The sequence below is a fragment of the Salarias fasciatus genome, chromosome 2 (genome assembly GCF_902148845.1).
Source record: "Salarias fasciatus chromosome 2, fSalaFa1.1, whole genome shotgun sequence".
Taxonomy (NCBI): Eukaryota; Metazoa; Chordata; class Actinopteri; order Blenniiformes; family Blenniidae; genus Salarias; species Salarias fasciatus.
The window spans coordinates 16,792,738-16,820,344 of NC_043746.1; the positions used below are offsets into that span (position 1 = coordinate 16,792,738).

The 27,607-nt window shown below is 42.6% G+C and overlaps 1 protein-coding gene and 1 non-coding gene across 3 annotated transcripts; one reads left to right on the plus strand and one right to left on the minus strand.

The window, feature by feature from the left end:
- The first annotated feature begins 507 nt into the window (after positions 1-507).
- On the plus strand, positions 508-26,346 carry mbnl3 (muscleblind-like splicing regulator 3). Of its 2 annotated transcripts, none has more exons than XM_030111273.1 (8): positions 508-847; positions 7,430-8,427; positions 15,472-15,636; positions 16,414-16,617; positions 16,709-16,948; positions 18,503-18,653; positions 21,587-21,681; positions 23,658-26,346. In XM_030111273.1, the coding sequence occupies exons 2-8, from the start codon at positions 8,254-8,256 to the stop codon at positions 23,673-23,675; spliced, it is 1,047 nt and encodes a 348-aa protein (XP_029967133.1). In that variant the 5' UTR covers positions 508-847; positions 7,430-8,253; the 3' UTR covers positions 23,676-26,346. The 2 variants fall into 2 exon arrangements, with proteins under 2 accessions (XP_029967133.1, XP_029967140.1); XM_030111280.1 differs by having other exon boundaries at positions 509-847; positions 23,655-23,789.
- Positions 18,356-18,428, minus strand: trnaf-gaa (transfer RNA phenylalanine (anticodon GAA)). The gene has a single exon. It is a non-coding gene; the product is annotated as a tRNA-Phe (tRNA).
- Positions 26,347-27,607: the final 1,261 nt, after the last annotated feature.

Consider the following 27,607-nt stretch of genomic DNA (forward strand, 5'->3'; position numbering starts at 1 on the left):
AATGCTGTGGCTCCACTTTGAGGCCACCATGTGTTGAATATAAGCGACGTACAATATGCATAGATATATCTTCACTCTTTCACGCTTATGTCTCTTCAAATATACAAAACAAACCAGGCTTCAAAAACACCCCTAAATCTTTTTATTTATTATTTATTTAAATTTGCTGCCACCCCCTCGAGCTCTCCAGCGCCCCCCAGAGGAGCTTCGCACTAATGCCACAATTTGCAAACCACTGGCGCTAATCATGCGTGTGCGCCTTCCTTCACCTGTCAGGTCGTTCATCCAACTTGAACGTGTCTGTCCGCTTCCGCGCGCGGGCCTGCTGTTTAGTTTCAGTTACAGTGGCAGTGTATATTTATTCCTGCTGCGCTTTGGTCGTGACTCTGCTTTCCCTAAATGATGTTATCTCCAAACAACAAGACAAGCGTCTCCTCCAACTCCTCCCTCTCACACAGCCCTCCCTCTGATTTTTTCCAAATCTGTGTGTGCGTGCGTGTGTGTGTGTCTGTGTGTGTCCGCGCGCGCGCACCAATGTAGTTGCCGCAGACATTTCAGTCGCCGTCCGTCCAGCCAGACCTCGCTTCTTCTTTCTTCACTCTGCGGGCTGCAACACGCTTCATTTCGCTTTCATTTTCCTGTATTTTCATTTGAAGAATAACGACTCCTTTTACTCGCCACGACACTGCTAATTTATCGCTGACGCCTTTTAACCCCCACCTTTTACGCACTTTTAAAAAGCAATGCGGCTCGGAGGGACGTGTTTACGGAAATTAACGGTCAAAGCAACATTTCAGCCGACGGTGATTTAGGAGAGGACACCGGAGCCCGTTCGGACTGTAAACAGGTAAGAGACTGTCTGGCGCAGTCCTGTTTGGAGCAGCATTAAAAGCAGCCTGATGTCATCTGAATGACCGAGGCTTTTCTGTGAGTTTCTATTCAATCCACGCCTTGTATGATGATATTGTGTATATCTCCTACACACTTGCCTGTTGCGTGGACGCGGGCAGCTACCCGCCCGTCTTGTTCAATACGTGCGCGTAAATGCGCTGTTACACAGGAATCACATTTACATTTGTGATGCTGGGAGTGTGAGAACCGACGGCTGTGTGAGACGAAGGAACACATGATGCTGTGAGCTGATGACATATTTCAACACAGACGGGATTTGGCTTCTCATGTGGGATTTTTTTGTTCAAGTACAGGTTGGATGTTTGTTTTTTTCTTCTTCTTCTTCCTTGTCGTGCCAGGAAGTGAAGTACAATTTTACAAACTGCTATTGAGTTTTAATCCATTCCACCTGGCAGGGTTAAGACAGCACCTGCAGGTTGTCTCAGGTTATGTGTCTGTATGTCTGCAGGACTCTGAAGGCTGTCATTGCAGAAGGTTGGGTCTTGTCCTTGTTTGTCCTATAAAGGGTCACACACACACACACACACACACACACACACACACACACACACACACACACACACACACACACACACACACACACACACACACACACACACACACACTCAGAAGCCACCATGGCTCATTGTATTGGAGCTACATAATTATACTGTGTTCCATTCTAGTGAATGTATTGCCATCATCTTGGCTAATTTGAAGCAGAGCCTGTTGAGACAGGTCTACACTCCCTCCAGGTGTGGACTCTGTACCAGTCTAGCTAGTTTTTCTTTACCTAATATAAACACAGATAAACTGACACACACTCTCTCTCTCACACACACACACACACACACACAAATACGCAGGCACACACAGTCACAGTTCCCACGTTAGCCTGTTTTCACACATGCACACATTAACTGCCATGCACTTTTTATTATGCCAATAAAACCTTTTACCAACGTTCTAGTGGAAGTAACAAATCAGAGTTGTGGTATCATAATTTTTTGGGCTCCGCTGTGTTATTTGGAGTTCTTCCACATAGTTATCTTTCATTATCTCTCTCTGGGGATGTGATAGTCCAAGAAACCTCTAGGGTGTGGATGCTTCACACACTTTCTTCTCTGATTCATAAGTTTCAGTGCAATAGGCAGACCCCTCTGCACCACAATGTGTGATCTTCTGCTCAGGCTGCATTCTGTTTTTTGATAGAATAGTCCTGTTGTTTGGTTATTTGAACAGGAGCTGTGGTGTTTTAATGAGCTGAAAGGATTACTGATACTTAACCTAATTACTTTGCTCCATCGGTCCAGGTTTCTGGCTTTCACTCTCAATGTGATTTATGGTTCATTCACCTTATGCTTTTTAATCAGTCACCTGGCCATCCATGTTTGGTTGGTTTGCACCAGTCCGTGCCTCTGTTCTGCAGAATTGTCTATTTAATGAACTGCAACACAGAGATCGTTTAGGTAGATATCACAGTTGCATTTTCATCACCTGTGTCTGGTAACATGGAGCTCATTGAACTTTTGGGAGTTGAGAAACTCCCCAATACACACAAAAACTCTCACAAGAAAATCGTCGATTTTCATTTCAAACTGAAACTGTGCATAAATCTCGACCACTGGCTTACTTCAGACTGTTAAAAACAGAATTCCGTAGTTTTTTTTTGTTTTTGGCACATTAAATGTCATTGGCAACTTGATTTGTAATATTTTAGAGTAGACATGGGCAACTGGTGTCCAGCATCTGTACTCTGGTGCTCACAAATCAATCCAAAAAATAATAAACAAACGTTTGTTTTACAGTTAATGGTATTATATTAACATTAATATAATTAATATTTGACCCACATTTGAATTAAAATTACGGTAAATTATTGTATAGTTTAGTTTAAGGTTATTAAAATCATATGCGTGAATCAAAACAAGAGACTTATATGTAATAAATTTCATTAAATTAGCTGCTATGTTTCTTTCGTATCATTGTGGTCGACGTGCTTCTTCACAGTTTGGCTCTGTGACAATGAGGGTGATTGTTGTGCCTATCCCTACATCTGAGTATTTGCATAAAGTTTTTAGGCATTGTATCACCACAACTGTGCAGTTGAGTTTATGCATGATGACAATAAACATCTTCAGGATGTTAAACCTTTAATGTTGATTTTTTTTTTTTTTTTGCTCGATGTCGCCTTTTCGTGCAATAATATTTTTCTTGCAACTCCATGGCAAAGCAGATTTGTGCCTGTTGGTATACGGAAATGCTTTTGATCACTCTTAATTGTGAACATTTAATTTTCAACATAACAGTGGAGCAGCCACCACCCTTAAAAAAAACAGCGTAATGATAACCCTGATCAAAATAGCCCTTTAAAAAAAATAAAAGGGATTGTTTTCTATTAAAGAAGAAATGCATATCGCGGTTTTTAAATGAGCTATTGGAATATGGAGCGAAGCAAAGGTGCAGAGTCAGCTGTTTGTGGAGGTGCCACCCAGCCTACACACCAGCCATAATGCAGACGTCAGAGCCTCGCTGAAGGTTACGCTGCTGGTGGCCTCTTGGTGCACTGTGTTTGATGAGGGACGCAGTGCGCCGGTGTCAACAGCAGCCGCCCTCATCTGTCCTCCCGACGCTTCCCCCAGCTCCATCCCGCCTACGTGTTGACCACCGCCTGGTGACTGCTGGAGCCTGGCCCTCACTGCAGACACCTGGAGGACAGGCGGCAGTGTAATGACTGCTATAACTAGGGCACGCTATATTTATTCGCCGTGCCGCATCCCTGCATATTACGGCTGTTTATGCTGCATTGGAAAGGTCGTTCAAGTTCAGGAGTTCCTTATTATTTTTGTACAAACTGTACACTTTTGTCTTGCAGCTGGTTAAGTGAGAGTCCAGTTTAGTAGTGTTTCTAACTCTAAGTAGGCCCATGTATTAAAGCTGAAACTGTCAGTTAAACTGCTGGTTGATGGGATGGTAATTGGCAGTTTCTATTTTCAGCCAGAGCAATAATGCTAAAATGGTTAAAAAAAAGAACAAGAAAAAAAAAACACTGAGTTGAGGCATCAAGAGGTTTTGTTACTTTATTGAAGTATTTGCTTTTCCCCAGTAAAGTAGATGACAACACTTCCTTGTTCATCGACTCTGGACATGTATCAAAAACCAAGTTTTAGCTTCCTTCAAATGTTTTTCATTTTTATTTCTTATTTCTAATACTTCATTCCATGAACAGAACTGAGATAGCTCGATGTGGGCTGTAATAAGTGTGCAGCATCAACCTCTCTCAATATCGCTCCTTTACAAGGGAAATCACCTCATTGAATGACTTCCATATTTATTCCTGAGCTCCAGTGATATGGAAACAGAAACCAAAGTCATCCTTGGGAAACATGCGCAATGTCTGTTCTTTTTCTCACAACTTACAAAATCATAGGACATTAGGGCTCAGTAGTGAGAAAGATGTGACAACAGGCTGGTAGAGCATTTCACAGATAACCACTGAGAGCTTCCCAATTTAGAAACATTTTAAATCTATAAATGAGGAAAAATGAGTGATTTTGGTCATTTCTGCACTTTTGAGTTGATTTTATTATTTGGGGGCATCGTGCAGTTGTGTTATGTTTCACATATCGTTACATCTGTCTTGTTTTCCTAATATATTGTGTATTTCATCAGTCTCTGCATGCTTCAACAAGTGCCCTGTGTGAAGTTAAGATGGGAAATTAGTACAAGTTAATCTTCTGTTTTGGTTTTCCTCCTCAGTCTTTCCACACGATCCGCCTCCTAATTGTTTGCTTCGGTTTGTTCCACTCATGTATCTCTGCTGTGGTAGGTTGTGTTGTGCAATATTGGATTTTGGCAGTAGATACTTCATTCCGGGCTTGATTTTTGAAGAATACCATCAGCAACAAAAACACTGCTGATTCAAGTGTTAAACATCCATTAAATGCGAATCAGTAAGCTTTGCTTATTTCAGACAGCTTTTGTGGCCTTTTTTTGTGAATTCTTGGCAGAAAATGATGGTCTCGTTTTGGGCTTTTGGTTGTTCTTTATTGATTTTTCATCTTTACTGTAGAGATTATATTCTTGTATTAGATTTGCAGACATGTGGTGGACTGCATCAGCCCACTTTGGTCCAGGCTGGAATATCTTAGCGTTTAAGTAACTATCATTAATTATAATAACTGATTGTATTCATCAGAATGTTTGTATACACATTTTGTGATACCCACACAGAAAAAGTAAGAATTGACTTGGAATTTGTCCTGATGTTTTCTTAGAGGGAAAAAACTGTCCATTGATTTTTGGGTTGAAATAAAGTCTATGATGCATATTTTTCACATTAATAATCATCCCATCAGATATCTCACATATCTAGTTTTTGAAACCCAGTTAGACTGAAATACAAAGCAGCAATCTGTCTAAAAAATATAAACTTGACCATCCTTTTTTAGTCGCTACAGTTTTGTGGCACTTCATGCTGATCAGCTCGCATATCTCGTATACTTTGTTCACTTCGCAAACACCTTGTGACAAACACGACCTCCTGACAGGATATGTCACATTTACCCCACTCACATTATTCCACGGTGTAATTTCTCTATCTGTAACTTCACATCGTCTTCCAGAATTCACAAAGGCTCTGATAGAGGTCAAGGGAAAAATGGCTGTGTTGAAATGTCAGCATGAGAAAAGTCACTGTGGTATATTTTTGGAGGTATGAAATAAGGACACCGACAGAGAGCCAGTATTGTTATGCAGCTTTCCAAGAATTTTTGTGATGGCAACACTGCGCCATTCGGCGTCTGGCGTGGCGAGAGTGGGGAGAGGTCGCGGCAGAGCGTTGCTGGGGAGCATTGTGATGATGCAGGTTTGCATATTGCTGAGCTGCGGCGTCAGGGTGTGCGTAAGCACAGGGGCTTGACACTGACGTGTACCTGAATGCAGGACAGGCAGAGCTGCAGGAGCCGTGCTCATCCCGTCCCCTCCCCGAGGAAAGTTTCAATCGATCTGTAGATAGGGGAGAAAAAAAAGGAGGAGGCGGCACAGATAATGGTTAAGCAGGCAAAAGCAATTGTTTTACCTGCTCATCTCTCGTTCCTGCCTCTGTGATTTAGCTGGGCTGTGTCTTTGTTCCTGTTTATTAAAGGTGGGTGTATCAATTCAGCTCCCACCTCCCCGCTTTTACTTCCTTTTCCCTCTCCTCTGCAGTGTTCTCCTTCTCGGCTATGAATCTGCATGCCCTCAGACACACCTACACACACACACACACACACACACACACACACACACACACACACACACACACACACACCCCATCGCTTCCTCCGTCTGTGTCTGCCGCCATCAGACGCTGCGACTGATAAAATCTGCTCCAACGCCCTCTTCTCCCTCTCTCTTCCTCCTCCTCCTCCTATTATTTGCACTCCTCCTCCCCTCCTGTATCTCGCCTATTGTTTATTTAGCTTCTGCATTGATGAGATACTGTAGTGTCAAGTTGTAAAAACAGGACAGCCTTTCTTGTCTCCTCTTCAGTTCTCAAAGTCCAAAAATTGCAGTTTGGACTTTGCTCTTATCTGGTAGCATACACTGGTGTGTGTGTGTGTGTGTGCATGTGTGTGTGACCTCACTGGTTATTATCTGTATTCACTGAGTGTCTGGACACGTCACTGGGCTCCCTGAGAGCGAGCCGCACAGCAGGCTGCGTGCATCATCCTTGCATCATGCTGCACTGCAGTCCAGGCTCGTCTCCTTTGTGTCTGTGAGAAGACACAGCTGTGTGCAGTCAGCTCCGAGCTTTCATACAGTTTGAATATAAGCATGTGGCTAAGGCTCGCCTGTCATGACTGTGCTTGTACCAGTGAAAAAGCGAGCGGAACAAGGATGGGCTCTGTGAAGGGAGGAGCCCGCTTGTAAAGCGCTCCGTCATTGGTTAGCGGTGCGCTCTGCCTCCCTGTAAAAGCCGCTGGGGTTGGCCGGAGCTTTGCTCCGAGCGCAGCAGCTGCAGTTGTGTAGAACTACTCTTCCTCTTTCTGCCCGGCCTCTCCTCTTTCTACCTCTTCCCTTCACATCAATAACTGGGAATCTTCGGTGCCGATCACACATGCCTGCCTGTGGCACCTCAAGGACACTTCTTCTCTCTGTAAATTGCAGCATAATTTATGTCAAGTTACTCAATTTCCTTCTACTCTGTGGAGCTCACTGGAATCGAAGTGACGTGTCTGTCCTCTCCTGCAATCTCCCTCCATCTCATCTCTCTCTCTCTCTCTCTCTCCCGCTCTCTCTCTTTTGTATCACTTAATCAAGACTTAGCTTGCCCTTTCCTGTTCATTGTTGCCTCCCTCCCTCCTATATGCTCTGCTCCCCTATTTGTTTGCCTTTGCTTTCTTCTCTTTAGCTCTTTCCTCCTTCCTGTCTCTTGGACCTCATACCGCTCTGTTTAAATCAGCTCCGACTGTTGTCTTACGATTTTCATTATCTCTCCCACAAGCTGTTGTGTTTTTACAAATAATGTTTTCTTCTCTGTTTCTGTAATCTACAGCAAGGACGTGCGGCACAGAGGTCAGTGAGGAGGATGACAGCCGAGGAGTAAAGAGCGGTAAAGGAGGAATGAAAAAGAGACCTAAGTAAGTGAACGAAGTGGATCTCCAAAGTGCCTACTGCCAGGGTTCATCCGCCGAGTCTGCTGGATTACAGCAGGACAGGGCTCGGCGTTTAGCCTTGAATGGAGGCTGTATTTTATCCTGACAGCCACAATCATCCATCCCACGTTGCCAAGTCGCAGTCCCAACATACCTTGGACTGAGCTGCCACCTTGCCTCATCTTCGTCAGGATATCACCGAGTAGTTCTGCCTTTTTTTCGCTCTGCAGAAATCCCCCTAGTTTTTTCGATCAGGCTGCAACAGTGGAACCAATGCTACTGCCTCAGCCTCGGCCATGTTGACGTGAATGTAACAGAGACTTATAGCGGGCGTCGGTTGATACAGGTGAATGCACGGACACTCAGCAACATATCCTATAGCATGCCCGAGTGATGTCCTGAGAACATTTTCTTTTTTTTTGTTTTTTCTTTCTTCGTTGGAGACAGAGCTGGACTCTGCTCAAAGTCGAACCTCTCTATCTCACCCCGGTGAAACTTCAGCTGCCACTTTTCCCAGGAAGAGCTAATAAACATCCCCCAAAATCCACAAGCTGAAAGGACCTGCTGCTTATTTGCACTGAGGGAAAAAAAACCCCCAAAATAGTTTGGCTTCTTCTTCCTCTAAATTTTTTGTCTGGAATTTATCTTTGAATCACCGTGAGTCACGCCCCGCTCTCTTTAGAAACTTCTCCGTCCGTTTGCTCGGCGCTTGTGAGCGGCTCTGATGGCTGTCAGCATGAGCATGGGACGAGACACCAAATGGCTGACCTTGGAAGTGTGTCGAGAGTTTCAGAGAGGCACCTGCTCGCGCTCTGACGCCGAGTGTAAGTTTGCACATCCCTCGCGGAGCTGCCATGTGGAGAACGGCCGAGTCATCGCCTGCTTTGACTCACTCAAGGTAACGGCAACAGACATCACAAACATCAATCCCTGACATATCACGGCTTGTTTCCACTCGTTCGCTGTGCTCTGTGTCAGCTCAGGAGACACGTGTATTTTCACAAAGTGCCTGCTTATAGACAGCTGCATGTAAACACCAACAGTGTTCACACAAACCAGGGTTTTTCTGTGGCGTTTCACATCAGGCCGCCCACACAGCAAGACAACAAAAGAAGCTCTGTTCCACTCATCAGATGTCACATCATGCATAGATGTATCAAGATTTAAGCGCTGTATTCCTTCGTGTAAACATATCTCATCAAAAACCCTGAAAACTTGGTTATTTGAGCTCACCTTTCTTTTTTAACCCTCCTAGAGCTTTCAAGACGATAGCACAGTCAATAGTCCTCCTCAATGTCACTTCTGTGATTGTGGGACCTGGATGTATGCACATTTTTATCATCTAAATGTCAAAATGTTTTTAGGTTTGTTGTTTGTTTGTTGTTTACCAGTTGAAGGGAATTATTGACCAGCTACCCACCAGTTTCAGTAGTGAAGTTCATCTATATTATGTTTTTTGAAATTTAATTCATGAAACATTATTTTTATCGTTTAGTTATGGGTTTAATGTCTTCTTGTGTTTTCTCATTTTCGCATTTTGGGCAACACTTTGTACATGAGGGGCACTCAATAATTAAAATGATGTGGGTAATATTAGCCAAGTCGTTTTAATACTGTGTACTATATAATACTACGTCATATATCAAAATATCAAGCAGGAATCAGACTCCAGTCCAACGGTGGACAATTTGACCCCCTATTTCGCCATGTCCATGTATCAAAGGTGTTTGGCCAAAACCCTGAACCCGTAATGTTTTGAGTAAGAAAGGTATTTTTACCATTTATTTATTAGTTTGATGTGTGATGATGTGCAGGAAATGTTAGTACAGAGAGCTTATGAATCATTTCCAGGATCACTCCTTGGTCATATCCTCAGATATTACATTATATTATGGGCTTGTTACGAATTTGAAAATAAAATAACTAAAACTAATACATTCAGCTCTAAACTATTGATAATTCCAAACGGTCTCAGGTGTAGTTTCTTGTGAAGCTGTTCCGTTGATAGTCGCTTCCTCCGACGTTAATGTGGACTTGTCGGTCGTGTAGCTTCAACATCCCTGCAGCTGCTGTCCTCATCCTCTCTCCTTCACCACACAACCACAACACTACTACACCGCCGCTCCCACACTGTCTGCCAACTCATGATGTCTCACTCCCTTTTAGAGAGGCTTCACTACTATCAATGACCAATTATCCTCAAAATCAAGAATAGACTGTTGCTGTGACGGTGCATGTGTGTACGTACGGCCTCACGCGTGATTGTGGGAGATTTTTGCTTCGCGGCTTTCCTGCAGAGAAAATGTGAGATCCAGACAAGGAGCCTTCTGTCTGAGTGCAGCTGCTGTCTCCTCGTTTATTGAGTTAGAATTTATTATTCAGCCATTTTTCTGTGTTATGTCCTCCAGAGCAGGGGGGGAGATGGAGACTCTGCTCTCAGACAGACAGACAGAGAGAGAGAGAGCGAGAGAGAGAGTAGATGGGGGGCCTAGCAACAGCACAGGAGTGCGTACCCATTGGATAGTTTGATCTTGGTGAGTGGCACGGCTGTTTTTAGCACAGAGAAGCAGCCTGGCTCTGTACTGGCTGCATTGACGGGAAAAATAGGTGAGTTGCTTTGTACCAAAGGCAACAAAGAAGAATTAAAGGCCACGTTTGGCTGTTTGAAGCTGTGGGGGTGGGGGGGGGGGGGGGGGGGGGGGGGGGGGGGTGTCACGTTGTTAGTTTGACGTGGGGCTAAAGCTTGTGACAGTTGAAAGTCAGAACAGTTTGTTTCCAGGGGTTGTGATAGCGCTGTAGTGTGGGCAGTGTGTTATCAGCCACCTCCGTACAGCAGCGTTTCTCTCTGCGCAGCACTCAGCTGACAGTCACTGCTTTTTTAACGACTTGCTTGGAAAAAATACACACACAAAAAAAAAAAAGAAGCAACATGCGCTGTTCCCAGCGGAGCTGCTCCACAGCATCACTCCTTCCTCCTGCTCCCCGCCCACCCCTCCCTCCTTTGTTAATTTTATGGATTTATCTGCTAATGGCTTCCCTCCTCGCCATCCCTCCCATATGTGGCATCTCCTGGCCGGTCCAAGCCGGCCGCCGTTGTTCCTCCATTAGCCGTGTGTTCGGTCTGAACCTGCTGCAGGAGAGGGAGGAGGGGATCTTGCTGCTTAGTTCTTTTTACCTTGTTAACTGGATTGCTGCTGTCATCTCAGATGATTGGTGTGGACGTCACATCTGCCCACCATCCTACTTTTCAGCATAGACAAGATTCTTCAGCAATGTCACCTTTCAATGACATGACTGTAGGCCCGCCACTAACCATATTTTAATTATGCATTAGTCCTCACTGTACGTTTTAGATTATTCAAATCCTTTTGGGGTCTATAGCATCAAAAAGAGTCATTAGTATTCAAAAATCTGTGTTAAGAACTAAACACAGAGGGCACTTGAGGCTGATAAATTGTCATTTGTTTTGCAAATATTGTGTGTAGTGTTTATCACTCTCGCTTCATAGGGAGAATGTCCTTGGTTTGAGTCTAGGTTAGGTAGGTCTGCGGAACTGTCTGTGTGGAGACTGTCTGTTTGCTCTGTAATGGACATGTGACCTGTCTGGAGTTTACCTTCTCAAGTAGTCAACTGAGATTGGCGCTCCCACAATCCAGAATTGGAAAAACAGAACAGAATGTCAGGGTGAAATCTATGAATTAAGTTCTGAAATATTTTTTAATGTATTTTGCGATCAGGATTGCTACAGTGGGTGTGTGATTGTGTATGTGAGTATGATGCTGTGCCGCTTCCCTCAGTATGTTTTTGTGTCATCAGAGTTTGCAGGTGTTAAATTCAGTGGATCTGCTGGTCGATATCCGCTGACAATTCACAGTAACTGCGCTCAATTACTGCTAAATTTTGCAACAATTTTCCTCTGTACAGGCAAAATCCATCCATCTTCTAAGTCCATTTCATCCAGAGTGTGTTCTGTGGTGGTTTTAAGCCAGTTCTAAGTAATCAGACTATGAACTGACAGGACACACTCATTTGAGGGACATTGAACTAAATGTTATAGCTTGATCATGAAAAGCCACGTAAAGCTGCTGAACTGAGAATTTGATATTGCCAGAGGAGAAAGATCGATGTTTTGTGTAACTAAATGTTGTTTTAGCCTTTTATTGCCAGGATCTGATTTTGTGCCCTTATTAAAGAATCATTTAAATCATTTAGATTAAGGTTAATGGGCAAGACTTCCGACTTTAATTGTGGATGAAATTAGTTTGACCTGAATATTTTTACCATTTGGGTTAATTTTCTTTACACTAGCTATATCCATTTATCTTCTGAACTGCTTTATCGGGGTCGTAGTGTGCTGGTATTTAGGTATGATGGTAGACTACCAACCAATCCATCATAGAACAATACACCAGCAGACTGCTGCTTCCAGTCATTCATCGCTCACAAGGGCCTAATCGACAGTTCCTCTCCCGGCCTGTACGCTCGCTGCTGAGAAAAGAACAGATCAGTAACGGAAGTGACTCAGTTCAGTACGTTCCTTTAACACATTTGATTTGTTCTTTTTGAACGATTCGTTCACGAACGTGAAACTCTCACAGATATCTCCAAATTTCATGATAATCTGTTTGACCGCTTCTCAAAGCCACTAACGTTTGTAGAAAATATCATTTTATGTAATAATTGTCACATATCTGGACCATTTAAGCTAAGAATACCATTTTGTTTGTCACATTAATCTTTCAAAATGTGTGCCACAGTGCAGATGCACTCTCTTGTCATTGAAAGCATCAACAGGGTACCACTGTACAGACAGGGACTTTCTCTGTTTTGTGTAGCGTGTTGCTATGGCGACCAGAAGGAGATCCCTATCCAAATACTCTCCTCAGCACCACTTTTCATTGGCCTCCTTCTCTACCCTACGTTTGATGGCTTTTTGTAAAGGTTGTGGATCTGTATTTGTGTTCATGCAGCCAGAGCACTAAATCAGACAGTAATTTACTCAAAGTTTTGTTTTCTGAAGTACACTCTGTGAATAAAGTACACCGTGAGAGTCATTAGTAGGTGCTTTTGCTTCCCTTTGTGCTGTAGCATGAGTGCCAGACTCATGGGACTCGCTCTTCATTACAGTTTCATCCCTAAACACACAGCCCGCTGATGCTGAGCTCGCTCGCATCTCTAGTGTAGGCGAGCGTGTTTGTGTAAGCCTGTGTACCGACCTGATCGTTTGTTGGGCTACTGCATGCGTGCGTGTGTGTGTGTGCTTTCTGTCTGCTGTGAGAGCTTGCGTGGATAGATATTGCTGGAAGAGACACTGCGGCGATTTTCTCCTGTCTAATACAGTTCACCTGCTGCTAAGCCCTTTATTACGTGCCCTCATCTCGGTGCGACATCATCCATCATCGTCAGAGTCTCCGCACCATGACGTCAGTTTGTCTCCAGACTTCTTTATTTTCCTTTGCTCCGGTGCTCTGCATGATCACCTAAAGCGAGCTGGTGTGTGGGCGTGGTGTGATGACGGCGCATGTGGCTGGCGCTCACTGGAGGTAGCTCGGCGAGCTAACGTCTCATCCGCAGGGGCAGACAGCTGCTGTCGGCCCAGGGGTTTAATGAGGACTGCAGTTTCTCCTCTGAGTGCGTGTTGACCTGCAGTGTTCCTGCAGCACCATCTTCACCTTCCCCACAGTCTGGCTGCGAGGAAGGACACTGCTTCAGCCACACTCTGAGGCGAAATGAATTGCTTTTATATAAATGGCTCAAAATGTGATTTAGAATTTGTCAAGAAGCCAAAAATGACAGGTGAAGTGGAGTGTGAAGAATTGCTTTAGTGTGTGACCACGACAGGCCAGGATATTCTCACAGTGGGTACACACTGTGATGTGGGCCTTCTCAGATGAAGGATAAGCAGTAGTGACAATGCCACTGATCAATAACTAAATCTGTGATCTTATGTCAGAAAGTGAGACAGGTTCACAGACGAACGTTGTCAGTCGTGAGACCACAGACAGGATGGGATGATTTTCTACTAGAATGTCTCCATTTTCTGTTGTCTTTTTAAAATGTATTAACTGAAGACTCTGGAATTTTTGTTATTCTTGCATACTAAAGTATGTTGTGGGGGTCGTGACCTCTGATTCAGTGGAGACTGTCATGGTGCTATCAAACATTTTATGACATGTTTAGTGTTGAGTGCAGCGTCTATTAAGTCCCCAAGACTTCTAAAATCACACAGTGTGGAGGAGCTTTAAATTCTTCATTTTAGTATTGAAAATGTTCGGTCAGTCTGTTATCCATTAAATGAATCATAAATCTAACTTCATAACGCTGATGGTTCCTCATTTGTTGTCCAAGTATATAAATTCAGATTTTAGCGTTGGTGATCGAGTTGTTTGCTCATTGAGAAACTCTCAGCTCAAGTCCAGGCTTAGGGATCTTTCTGTGCACAGTTTGCATGTTTTTCCTTGTCAGTATTATTTTTTGATTTCCTCCCACTGTCCAGAAACTTGCTGTTGATGTTGATTAGGAACTATAAATTACCAGTCAATGTGATTGTATCTATCTCTCTGTGTTTGTCCTGTGATGGGCTGCTTACCTGCCAACGGATGTACCAAACTTCATAATGTGCTCGGTTTGTCTTCCGAGTTGTTGTCATGATGTGGACCCTGGGTGTTTAAAACCATGCCGTACTGTTTAATTTGTTCTCGCTGTAAAGGCCACCTGTGTGTACGAATTCACAAGGTCATGGTCAACCAAACTGTCTGCTGTCATTGTTGAAGTGTGCAAATGTTTATTTAAGCATTTGGATACAAACTGATAGGCCTCAACTTCCCACAAGATTCCACCAGCACCAAAAAAAACTGGCGGTACAGACACTGTGTCCTTATATGCATTTGTTATGAAAGAGGAAGAGCGCGTGTCTATTAGATTATTGTGACTGAGAGCTTTTAGATAGGACAGTATTTCTGGGGATAAATTGTAGTTAAGCATGTGTGCAATTGTGGTTTATTCAGTGAAATTCAGTTTACGTTCAGGAGCTGGTGCGAATAAAATATGTAACAGAAAGCCGGAGATTCATGGGTTCTGTTATGTAAATGCAGTGTGCTTCATATTACGAGATCTCAGTTTACTGAGGTGCTGTTCCATCCTGCTGTTAAAGTGCTTCGAAAAAATGTGTCTTACCGACATTCATTCAGTAGAAAAATAATTAGCCCACTTTTCCGTTGAATCCTTTTCTGTTTCTTTTTTAAACTAAACACATGACCACTGCACATGCTGCATTTCTGTCGCATGCTGCAAAATGTATTTTTTCTTTATGTGAAATTAATAGCGCCCTGGTCTGATATCTCTCTGGTGCAGATGCAGATTCTGTCCACAGGGCAGTGGGAGCTCAGCACATGCTTTACCTGCAGCTTTATCTCCTGTCGCCGTGGTTTATTTTTCTTCTGAGCCTCTGTGGAAAGGCCAAAGTAGCATCAAATGACGATATTAATTCAAACCAAATAACAAGCAAATTGTAAATTAAATTGCGGTTTTTTTTTTTCCTTGGGTACAGTTAGTTTTAATCATGTAGTTTTGTGAAAACAAGAAGCAACTTTGGAAAGAGACCATTCAAATTACTTCATATCTGCTCAGATGTGATCAGAGCACACACCCGATGAATTATTCAGCACAAGCTCTTTGGGGGCTTCATTAGTACTTTATTTCAACACAATTTAGAAGACATAGTTGTTAGGAGCTTCTGAATATGCTCGTGATTCTTTATGTGTAGTTGAACAAATTGCAGTGTTGTGTGACCGTGTCTCCTGTGCAGCTCAGACCAGCTGCTGCAGTCAGAACGGGATATTTTTCTGTTTGGTGTGAGACAGTCATGCAGACTAAAGTCTCCGCGTCACACTGTCTGCCTCCCTCTCACCTTCATGTCTCCTCTCTGCTGCGTCCTCCTCAGGGGCGCTGCACACGAGAGAACTGTAAATACCTGCACCCACCTCCGCACCTGAAAACCCAGCTGGAGATTAACGGGAGGAACAACCTGATCCAGCAGAAGGCCGCGGCAGCCATGTTGGCTCAACAAATGCAGTTCATGCTGCCTGGAGCGCAACTGCAGCCCATAGTGAGCAGTCCACACTAATGCCACCTCTCCTCAGTGTTGCAGTCTGGGTGTAGATACGGAAATATTTACAGTTTAATGCTTTCCTGAGTGATTTAAGCAGACAACAAAATCCATTCATTGTGATAATGATAAATATTTGAGTATTTTATGGCTACCTGGTATTCCTTCTGTTCTTTTCCACAAATTCATTTCTTCATTCAAGAAGAAATTAGGAATTAAAAGAACATTTAGTAGTTTGAATTTGGGACGTGAAGCTAGTTGCTTTTGCTTTCATATCAGAGGACTTAAAATGAGATGCACTTTAAGAAGATGAAGTGTAGCTATAGTCATCAAGTCTCATGGCTACTTTAAGAAAATGATTTAATGATTTAAGTCTTAGTCGACCAAATACAAGGACATTTTTTGATACAAAGCCACAAATTATTTAATATACAAAATAGCCACTTTATTAGGTACAGTTGACCAAAATGCTGTCCTCTGAAACAGCAGTGCTGTTTTTACAAAATGCTTTTAATTTACCAGTTTTTCCAGTAACTCCTCAATATAATACTGTTAAACTCAAAACCATTGTGAACTACCAACCTACTAAAAGGTCTGTAATATCCTTGCTCAAGTTCAGAGCGTAGCATAGCAGGGCTCCTGGTTTTGGCATTGTGCTTGTTGCTGTAAAAATCCCCAAGTTCTGTTTATGTTACCACCAAATCTCCTAAAGCCGTAGAAAGCTCTGCCATAAATTGTCTCTCCCTTGTGTCTGTGGTGCTTTTTCTCCCCCCCCAGACAACATTCCCAGTGACACCCTCCCTGGCAACAAGTCCCACCATGGCATTCAGTCCCTATCTGAGCCACATGGGCCCAGCGATGGGCCTGATGCCTGAGCTGCTGCCCAGCACTCCCCTGCTGGTTCCTGGGAGTCCCACCGGCCTTGCAGCCATGGGTAATGGCACCTCCACGCAGAAACATGTGCGCACAGACAAGCTGGAGGTATGCGGCCTGCGTGCAGTTGTGTTTCTATGTTTGGCCAAAGTATGACGGAAGGTAAATGTTGATCGCTGCTCCCGCCGGCCCCTGCCAGGTCTGCCGAGAATTTCAGCGTGGCAACTGTACGCGGGGCGAGAGCGACTGCCGCTACGCTCACCCTCTGGAGGCCGGCATGGTGGACTGCAGCGAGAACTCAGTCATCGTCTGCATGGACTACATTAAAGGTCGCTGCAGCAGAGACAAGTGCAAATACTTCCACCCTCCAGCTCACCTGCAGGCCAGGATCAAGGCTGCACAGCACCAAGCCAGTCAAAACACAGCATCTGCAGCCTTGGTGAGTGTTTCTTAACACTGTGAAAGTGTGAGGTCTTTGTTTTTCCACTTTTTAAAAACTATTTCCTCAAATTGACTATGTTCAAGGCACTTAGCATGTTGATTGTAAAATCTTTTCTCCAAGATTAAACTAAAAAAAAAAAAAAAACTATAAGCCAAATTACCTTTAAAAAAATTTTTTTCAATACATCTACTGAACAAAACTGTGTTGCTAAATAAAAAAGATTTTCTTCTGATCTGCTGAAACAATAAAGGATCAGAGTATCACAGTGTCCCCAAGCCTGCTTCAAATGTGAAATCATAATATGGGGGATTATGTTTTTATGAATGCCTGCCAGGGCACACGTGTTAGGGCCAAAATACTTTGTGAAGCAAAATACAAGTTAGCGTGGAAGAAAGCCTGGAACAGAATCAGGTGTGTTTTCAAAGCTACTTGAATTCAAATTCAAAGCGATATAAAGATTGACATGTCTGCTTGTGATACTACATTCAGGGAATTGATTTTTGTTGCTGTAACTCAGATGTTTCACTCTGCTCAAAAACTTCATTGGTTCTGTTGCTGCTGTTGCGTTCACTCCCCAATGACTTTCAACCATTTAAACCACTGCAGGTTGAGGAAAACCAAGGACTGTCATTAGAATGAATGCTTTTATAAACTATTTGAATATTTGAAAACATGAAAAATGTGTCTCCAGAAGCCTTTATTGCAGTTGAATATTCTAGAATGAGCCCCACTGCAGAGTGAAAGCCAGAGCATTGTGCTCTTGGCCTGACCTCCAGGTTTACCACATCTCTTCAGCTCTGCTGCGATATGCAGTGCCCTCTTGTGGCGGAACATAAAAACTACAACCCTGACCACCAACGTGGTGCTGGAAAGCAACAGTAAGGAGAAAGAAAGAAGGGAGGCATTTTTATTTCTCTCAGTCTTTGAATTATTTATGATAGTGTTTGTGTCGATTTTTGTCAAAATTTGTGTCAAACTAATCAGCATTCCAACAATCCTATTCCTAGATTATGAGTACGCACACTAGGAGCAGTGTGCTCTCACGGTGTACTCATCCAGGGAGCAAATGGGGTCAAAGGTCTTCTGAGGGAGTGTCAGGGGGATCTGTCACCGCTGGGATTAGAGCATATGAAAGGTTTAGACCAGGGGTCACCAACCCTGTTCCCAGAGAGCCCCTGTCCTGCACGTTTTAGCTAACTCTCTGCTTCAGCAACGGCAGTGAAACTCATTATTTGGGTTTGTTAGGAGCTTTGTGACGACAGAAACATTAGATTTAGGAGAGAGCTAAAGCATGCTGGACAGGGGCTCTCCTGGAGCAGGGTTGTGACTGAGGCTTAGACTGCTTAAACCTGCTTCTCTTATTTCTAGACCAACACAGCTGTTTAAAATTATTGCCTCACCAGCTGCCGAAACCCGGGATCGAACCAGGGACCTTTAGATCTTCAGTCTAACGCTCTCCCAACTGAGCTATTTCGGCTTCTGAGGTAGTGGTCAATGTGTCACGCATGGGAAGGTATCAGTAGGTTAATCTCTGGGTCGACTCCTGGCCAGACTTTGCCTCCAGGTGCCATGCAGCTACCAAAGAGGCCCGTCTTGGAGAAGAGCAACGGAGCTGCTGCCACTGTCTTCAACCCCAACATGTTCCACTACCAGCAAGCCCTGGCGAACATGCAGATCCAGCAACCAGCCTTTATTCCCACCGGTGAGTCACTGGACCCCTTTACCTGCCGTACGTTTAAATGCGGCCCCACGTTCAAGGTCGATTTCTGTGTTGACCCAGAAACGCTCTGTGCAGCTAAAAGCAGGTGTTAGACGCCCGGGTAAGACTGAGGGAGGCAGTGAGTCGCAGGTGGCCTCAGCGAAGCTTCTCATCTTTGTCCCTTTACCATGTTAGACTAGTCCTCTGACCGCCATCTGTTGCCGTGTTTGCAGTCACTCAGATTTGATGTGAAGTGAGATTGGACGACTCCCCAAACAACATTAGAAGAGACACGTTTTACATTGGCTCTTCAATTTGGCTGAAATCTGCTGGATGGTTGTTTTCTCTGGGGAACAAATCTCTTCATTTTAGGATGAAATGATAAAGAGACAGTTACTGAAAAAAAAACCCAAATCATTTTAGATTCTGAAACCAAAACATTTACTTAATTTTTGGGTCACTTTTGTGTGTTGTCTTCACAGTTAGGATTCTGTTGTTCACTTCATCTTTTGAATACGAGATCGACTTTTACCCGACTCCAAAAATACAAAGCAGCGTTCTGCTGCAACCACAGTTGGAGTTAGTCGCGTGTTGCAGAAAGCATGCACTAACAGCAACGGCTTCAGTGTTGCCTGCACTAACCTAAACCTGCAAAGCTGCTGTTCCTCCTCCACCTTGTTCTTTAGCTCGGCCTCGAACTTCAAGTCTGCTGTCTTTCATTTTTCACTTTTAGTATCTACATCTTTACAAGAAGCTACAGTGATATGCAGTGTGTGTGTGTGGTTGTGTGTATGTGAGAAAGAGAGAGAGAGATTAGCTCTCTTTTCCCTTACTTTTTCTTTTGCTTTTATACATATACAGAGGTTATGTTATAAATGACAGATACAAGAGAGCTTAATTTTTGTAAATGTGTATTTCTTTCACCATCGAACAGATGTGGAAATTTAGATATTTTACCATTCTGTAAAATAAACAAATAAATGATAAATCATATTGATTTGTGTATCTCCCACACTGTTCATCTGCTCATGCTCATTAATGTGTAGCATCCCTTCTTCAAATAACAGCCTGTGAACGTCCAATATGTAAAGACATCCATGGAGTTTGAGTCGCTTTTAAGCTTTGAGAGATATACTTTTGGCTGTCCTCGTCCGGTGTCGGATCTCATCAGTCCTGATAGTGAGCAGGTTTGAGTTGTTTCAGAGCAGGTTTTAAATGGCAGTGTACACACTTCCTTATCCAACCTGAAATAACTGAGCGTCATTGTCAGATTTTGTTTCATGTGACTCAAACCCAACAACATTTATTTGTACCTTGTATCCTTCTGAGTCTAAAAATAGCAGCTCCTACAATTCCAGTGAGCATCATATCACATGCTGCTGGGTGGAGCTTTGTTTGAAAGGTGGAACGAATTCGAAGTATTCATTCAAGTGAGAGCAGTGTCTCTTATTTCACCTCAACCAATCAAAGAGGAAATCTATGTAATAATTAATCACGGCGCTTATGTCTGCACCACCCTGAAAAGATCCAGTTCAGCTGAAATGCCCTGAAGGGAAATTCGAAGTGGGGCAAAAGCACTCTAAGGGAGGCTGTCACTATATGTACAATAACTAAATATGTGTCCAAGTGACAGCAGGTAGCAGGCTCATCTTAAAAAAAAAAAAAAGAAAAAAAAAAACTCCTCTCAACGTTCTGGCGTTGCTTTTTTCAACCTTGCACTGAGTGTAGATTTCACTGAGTGCGGCAGGATGGAAGGAAAACAAGAAATGAAGGTGACAGAAAAAAGGAAAGGACAAAAGAGAAAAACGACAGGTTGCCACCTGTAACACTGCAGATTTGCAGCAGTCAAGGTTTAAGTTCACATCCAATCCTTCAGAGAACTCGTCTTTATCTTGTATCACACGGAAAAGCGCTTCACGCTAGATATTTAAGCCTTAATTCGTTTAATGACTTTACTTTTGTTTTTGGAATCGGTGATACTCTGTAATTATCCACTTATTCCATCATAAAACATAATGTGAGCTTCTTTGTGGCGTGCGCGGTGTTTGTGCACTGAGCTCTGACGCAGACTCTGAGTCAGTTATCTTAAAAAATGTCAGCACACACACACACACACACACACACACACACACGCACACACACGCGCACACACGCACGCACGCACACACACAAATCCAACCAGAGTGGCTGATGGGAACAATCTAAACACATCAGCTCCACACACAGGCGCCAAACAAATGCTCGAGCCTCAGATGTAAATCAATAAAATGGCTTCAATTTTTGTCTTCTTGACTTGTTTTTGTTAGTAATGAAGAATGCAGAGGGTGAACCGCATAAACAGTGTGTTGGCCGCGTGTGTGTAGCACCTTCAGCTCTGTGTGTGACTTCACTGCAAAGCGATTCAAATGAACAGAACCGAGTCGATTTTCGTTAACAAAATCTTGCAGTTTTCAAGGCATAGCGGATAGAAATAATCCTAAAAATGAGCGTTTCTGAAGAGAAAGCGCCGTTGTGTGACAGCAGCTGCGTTACTGAGTAACATGTTGTGTGTTATGGGTCATTTGCTCCCCTCATGCATATGCTCGTTCATTGAATACAATTATCAGATATTCCAGTCTGATCAGATTGTATGACTGTGTTCTGCCTTGTTTGTTTGACATTTTGTTTGTTGAAGAATACATTTGACTTTCTTTTTTTTTTTTGTTTGTTTTTACTGGTTGGCTGATGAAATATGTGATTTTCTTTTTCTCTTGCTTTCTTTTGCATGTTGTTCTGATACCTGTTCAAGTTCATCCTGCCAGTATCACTTGAGTTGTGCCATGACTTTTGATCCGATCACATTTTGCCATGGTAATCATAACATTCCTGTTCCCCCTCCCCTCCTCCCCCCGACATCCTCGTCCTCTTGTCTTTCGTCTGACTCGCCCGAATAAAAGTTCCCATGATGCACGGTGCCACCACCTCCACTGTTTCGTCGGCCTCGACCCCAGTCACCAATGTTCCTTTCGCTGAATCTGCCGCCTCGAATCAGGTTTGCTCCTTCATTTCGGTTCTGTTTTTATTTCAGTTCTGTGGTTCCTGAGTCCTGTGCCGTCACTTTTTCACCTGCCTGTTGTGTCATGAGTGTGTGTTTTGTGGTTATTTCATCTGTCTGTTGTGTGGCGAACAGATAAAAACTGTTTGTTTTAAGAGGAATCTTAAGAGGAAACATTGTTTTTACACGCCACAGTCTGCTCTTGATTATCATGTCTGTTTCTTTTGTGTTGCTCTGTCATGTATATATGTGGTATGGAAACCGCTTTATAATTTAAATATTCTTTTTTTTCCCCATTATTCTTAGAGTTTTTAATGATTTCAGGGATAGTTTCATTTGGCCAGCATGAACATTCACACCACATGCGGCTATCTTGTCAAAAAGTCAATAAGATGTTTTATAATTCGTCTGCACACAATCCTAAATACCAGTCAAATGCCATTATAATGGAAAAATCTGTGTTGTATTGCGATATAGATCAGACTTAAAGCATTTCTCTCGTCTACAAACATCCTAGCATAGCAGTGAACATAAACAAAGCAAATAATGTGGAAGTTTAGAAGTGAAGTGTTAAAAAAGTTTGCAGAGGTGTGTGTATGAAGACAGCAGGGCTGTGGAGACAAACTACTCCATGTTTGCTGTGAATATGTAATGTAGCTTTGTTTGATGCTTTTTTGAGTCGCGTTTTTTGTTATGTGCAGGAATTTTAAAAAAAGTAAGGCGTCGTACTGGCAATTATTTCCATCAGCTGTATGTCACCGTGAAACGCAGACTCTACAACAATCAAAAGTTACTTTTTTTCAGTTTTTTAAATATGCAACACAGTGTTGATATTAGAATCATAATAACTGACCTGAACTGAATTTACCTGTAGCTTCTCTGGCCTTAAAACTTGATACAGAGAACCCGTGTGAAACCGTGTCCTCCTCCTCAAAATGTGGGAGGATGACCCCTCCCGTCCAAAACCACACTGTGCTCCACTCAGCTCTCATACCGAACATTTTATTTCACACAAAGTGATCGTGATCGTGCGTCAGTTTGATCAACATTTTTTGCATTATAATGTAGTTTTCAACAGTTTTTGAGATCCCCATGCGATAAAAGACCGTCCTCCCCAGGTTAGTTACTTAGCTCCAAATAGAAATCTGGTAGTTCTTTATATATATTCTAAAATTTTTGTCATATTTGTTGATTTGCACTTAAGCTTATATTAAGTTTGTAGTTAATCTCCATTGTGCTTTCTTGATTTCACCTATAAAAATATTTGCTTTGTTAAAATAGTTGTGAGTTTCACCCTCCACCCTCATTTTGGCACCCATATCTTTTCTGCCGCTGTCCCCCAGGGGAGGCCCGCCCCACACTTTGAGAACCACTGGACCAACGTCAGTCCAGTGACTTAAACTGCTGGTGAACACACTGCACCAGTACTGCACCTGTGTTATTCTGTGCTTCTCTCCTTATTTCATTTCCCGTTTTAGTAAGACTTTTATTTCTTTCCTCATTTAGATGACTTTTTAAATTTATTTATACACAACTACAGGGAAAAAAACAAACAAAAAAGATCACATTGGTCAGCATTTTCTCTTGCATCTGAATGAAAAACCTAATTTAAGCTGAAGCCTTTTTGTCAGGTGGGGTGCAGATAGCGCTACATTTTGATGAGTGAATTTTTCAGTCAATCGCTTACATTCAGCATGTATACCCATTAAAAGATCTTCAGTCCATCAGCCCTAAGTTTAGTAAAATATTGTCGTCATTAAGCTCATTCGATGCTGTCTGTAAACAGTAGGATATTAAAATGTATTTTTAGCATGTAGAATAATCCTCATGTGTGTTTTTAGCAGATGATTCATGACTCCTCTTTCTCCCTCTGTCTCTCTGTGTGTCTCTCTCTCTCTCTCTCTCTCTCTCTCTCTCTCTCTCTCTCTCTCTCTCTCTCTCTCTCTCTCTCTCTCTCTCCTCTCTCTCAGTAGACCCCTCCGAGCTTCTGACTTCTGATCCAGTGGAGCTCCAGTGCGTTCCCATGGAAACTCATTTCTGTCCCGTCCCCAAACTGCTGGTGGCAGCTCCAGTGGCACTAAACTCAGTAAGCCTTTCCCGAAACCCCAGTTAAAGTCGCTGAAACTCGCCCCCGCCAGCAAACATGTGCCTCACCTACAGTGCACACCGACTGAGTGACGATGTGAAGCTACTTACACAATTTTACGAGAGCTGGGAAGTTGCGACGGTTCATGCAATACAAACCTGGACGTATTATTATTATAATTATTATTATTATTATTACTGTTGCTTTAAAGCAGCCATCATGATGCATACTGACTTGATCAGGCTGAGCAATAGAGCCCCCTCTTTCTTACAGCCATACACACAAACACACACACACACACACACACACACACACACACACACACACACACACACACACACACACACACACACGCTCACACACACACAGAAATCCAAGAAATAAAAAAAAACAACAACAACAAAAAGCCCTTTATGGGTTGGAGCCATCACATGAGGCCATCCAACATGTCTGACTGTTCCAAAGTGGGAAACCCTGAGAAGTTCAGACTATTAGAGCAGCAAACGGACCTGCTGCTGCTCTGCAACCACCACATGTCGTCAGAATGAAAGAGCGTTCCATATTATGTATGGTCAGTGTTTCAGGAGGACGAACAAATGTAACGTTCATGTTGAACCATGAATACTCAGTTTTGCCGCCATGGTCCCATCTCACCTGGAGCAACATGAATCAGGAGTCGTGTTTCATTTGTTTGTGCCTTTCATTTCTCTGCTGAGCTGCAGAGGGGACTTGGTTTCGCATTTGAAAGGGTGGAAGACGGTTTAATTGATTTAAGGCAGCATCAGTTACAAAACCAACATATTGTGTTCGCCTGTAGCCACTACTGGAACTCAATCTACTCACTGCAGTAGTTTCAATTTAAAGTTCATTGGTTAATATTATGTGGAGTTTATTCAGTTTTGTCCCTGGTTCCATAGTCAGGATCTGGTTCATTGTAGCAAATAAGGCATCTTTGTTCTGTGATGCAATAACCTTGAAAACTACAAAAAAGAGAGATTTAATTAGACCACTATCACTTTTACCATAGCGGCTGAGTGGAGAGACTTTTCTAGGCTCTGAATTTCTCTTAATATACAAGAATGGAAAAACAAACAGGTTCGATTATGTTCTTCATCTCAGTCCCGAACAACACCCTCGAAGGATCGAAACTGATAAATGTGAGGGGTGGAGTCTTCTCGAGTCACGGTGTTTGATCTCCTGTGTGTGACTGGTAGTTGTGTTAAAAACTGGAAAGCAGAGGTCCTGCTTTGTTCTTCATGTGATATCTGAACCACGAGTGAAGTCCCGATCACCGAATAGCTGTGTCAAGACTTTGATTTATTAGTCTGATCTGAGTTCACAGACTTATATAATTGGCAGCCCTAACACTGTTACTACGCCTGATGTCAACTGTTGCAAAGGATGGAAGCTGGACGTGTTTCCTGGTATTGTGCCTGAAGTCTATTGTATATGCAAGGAGCGCTCCCCCGTTTGACGCAATACCCGACAAATGTCTCCCTCAATTTCAAAAAGGCAGTTTGTTTGTGCAACTATCTCCATTCATGCGGCTTTTAAATCAATTATCTGGCACAAGTTTTTATTCTTTTTTATTATTTTGTTTTTTGGCTCTTCAGGGAGAAAGCTTAGAACTTGAAAATGTCCTGTCTGACTTTAAAATGTGTCGTCTTTTCTACCGATGTCTCGTTTTCGTCGAAAGTCGTCAGACTCTAAATAATAAAGCCACAGTTGTTATAAGCAGGATTGTGTAGTGGTCTAAAAAAAAAAAAAAAAAAGAAAGGAAGAAAGAAAGAAAGATCACCTGTTTTGTTGTGTGATGGAGGAGAAAGTACTATACCCAGGTGGGTTGCTTTGTGTGTAAAATTGAAGTGAACAGCTTTGTGCTGAAATTACTTTTGTCTAAATTCGAATGTGCCTCTTCAAAGTCTGCTCAAACCACCGCAGTCAATACACTGCAAGAACAGACCAGTGCTCCAAGGTAAACATGTCATTTGGTTCACTATTATTACATGAAAATTGCATCTGTGATCGTTTCTTCTCTGAGACAGCTGCGCTGTCGAGATGTTGACATAAAGAATTAAACCAGCGGGTTGTGCGTTGAAAGAGACAGTGAAATCACATATTTGGTTAGTTGTAAATGCTGCAGATATCACGGCATTTTTTTTCCACTCGACATTATTCATTTAAAATAATGTTAATGTGTTGTGAATGTATCTAATGCAAAAACCTTACACATGCCTTTTTGAGAGAGAGGCATGCTGAAATGTAATGAGTCACTATATATAGACTATTTCAGAGGTCACATAGTTACCATGCTGATACTGTGTTAAGACATATTAAAGTATGTGTATTGTTATATAGATTTCTATTTAATGTCAATGAGTGGTTGTGGCTACTTTGAAATATCTTTCACTCTCGGAAAAGGTAGAGCAGAGCTGTACTCTTTCAAGTGCAAATGTACACAGTTCGGGTACATTACAGTACCATGTCTAGCTGGTCAGTTTTTGTACCCCTTAAATAACAAAAGTACCCAAAGTGGCCAAAATGCACTATAAAAGGAACTTATAATCACTGGGCAGGAAAAAAATAATAATAACGTCGAGTGTGATGCCCGTCTCTTCAGATACCAATATTTAATCTTCTTCCTTGTCATTTTACATTGTGCAGTTGCTCTCTGCGCTGCAGCGCTGTTACTGGAGGCTCTGTGTGGAGATCCCAGTGCAAACAGTCCGTCCAGCAGCAGCAGCTGCTGGTGCATCAACTAATCTCTGTCATTGGTTTCCTTTACACCGGCTCAGCCAGCTGTGTTCAGCGGGAGCAGAAGTGCTGATGACTTGGTTTTTAGCTCTACCCCAAAATAGTGTGCAGTGCATCAGTTAAAGAGACTCTTCTGCTTTAGCTTCCCCTTTTGGGGGTAAAAGCTGCTGCTCTCATGTTTGTGTGTTTTATTTGATGCCAGAACCAGCAGGTGATTCACTTGGATGAGAAACAACTAGCTGGAAACTCTCCACCCAGCTGGCTCCACCCACTATTCATGTGTTCATTATTTAAAACAAATTAAAGCCATTTAACCAAGACTTTATTTTAGAAGTAAAGAGAGAAAAAGCAAGTGGATGAAAATGAACAGAAGGAGAAAAAACACAGCATTAACCACACAGTGGTTTGCTCTGTGTTTCATAAAAGCCTCATCTTCCTGTGAACCTTCCTAAATGCAAGTAAACCAAACGAAAGACAAATTACAGAAGTACCACTAATCTCCTGCCCAAACTCAATAATTTCTACTAAAAAGAAAAATCGAGAAACTCTTGATGAAATGGAAAACCCTCCTCTCTACAGCTCACATCACGTCAGACGTGCTGGCAGGAGGGTGACATGCGCTTTGGCAGTCTTACATTTATTTTTAAAAAATTAGAATGAGACGTGAAGAGTTTTTGAAACATCTGTAACTGTAATTCACTCCAGTCCAATACCATCGCTCCAAAAACCAGCATGGAGTTGAATTATTGTCTTACTGAAAACTTCCAGATTTAATGTTCCTCAGAAAAGTATTTTTGTCATGATTCTTGACAGTATGATCAAATAGTCGACAGCAGACAGTAAATTCTGCTTTTACTTTTTTGTTATTCCACGTTAGAATTGAAATAATACAAGAACAATGACACAACAGGTAAAAACCAAGTTTTATTTTTATTTTATTGCTAATTCCGGCTGTTTATCTACAAATGGTGAAAGTACAGGTAGTAATTGGTTCAAGTTTTACATTTTATATCGACAGTCAGTGGTTTTATGGAACAAAAAATGAAATATCCAAGATGGCCTATCTCCTGGTTCAAGCCTGAT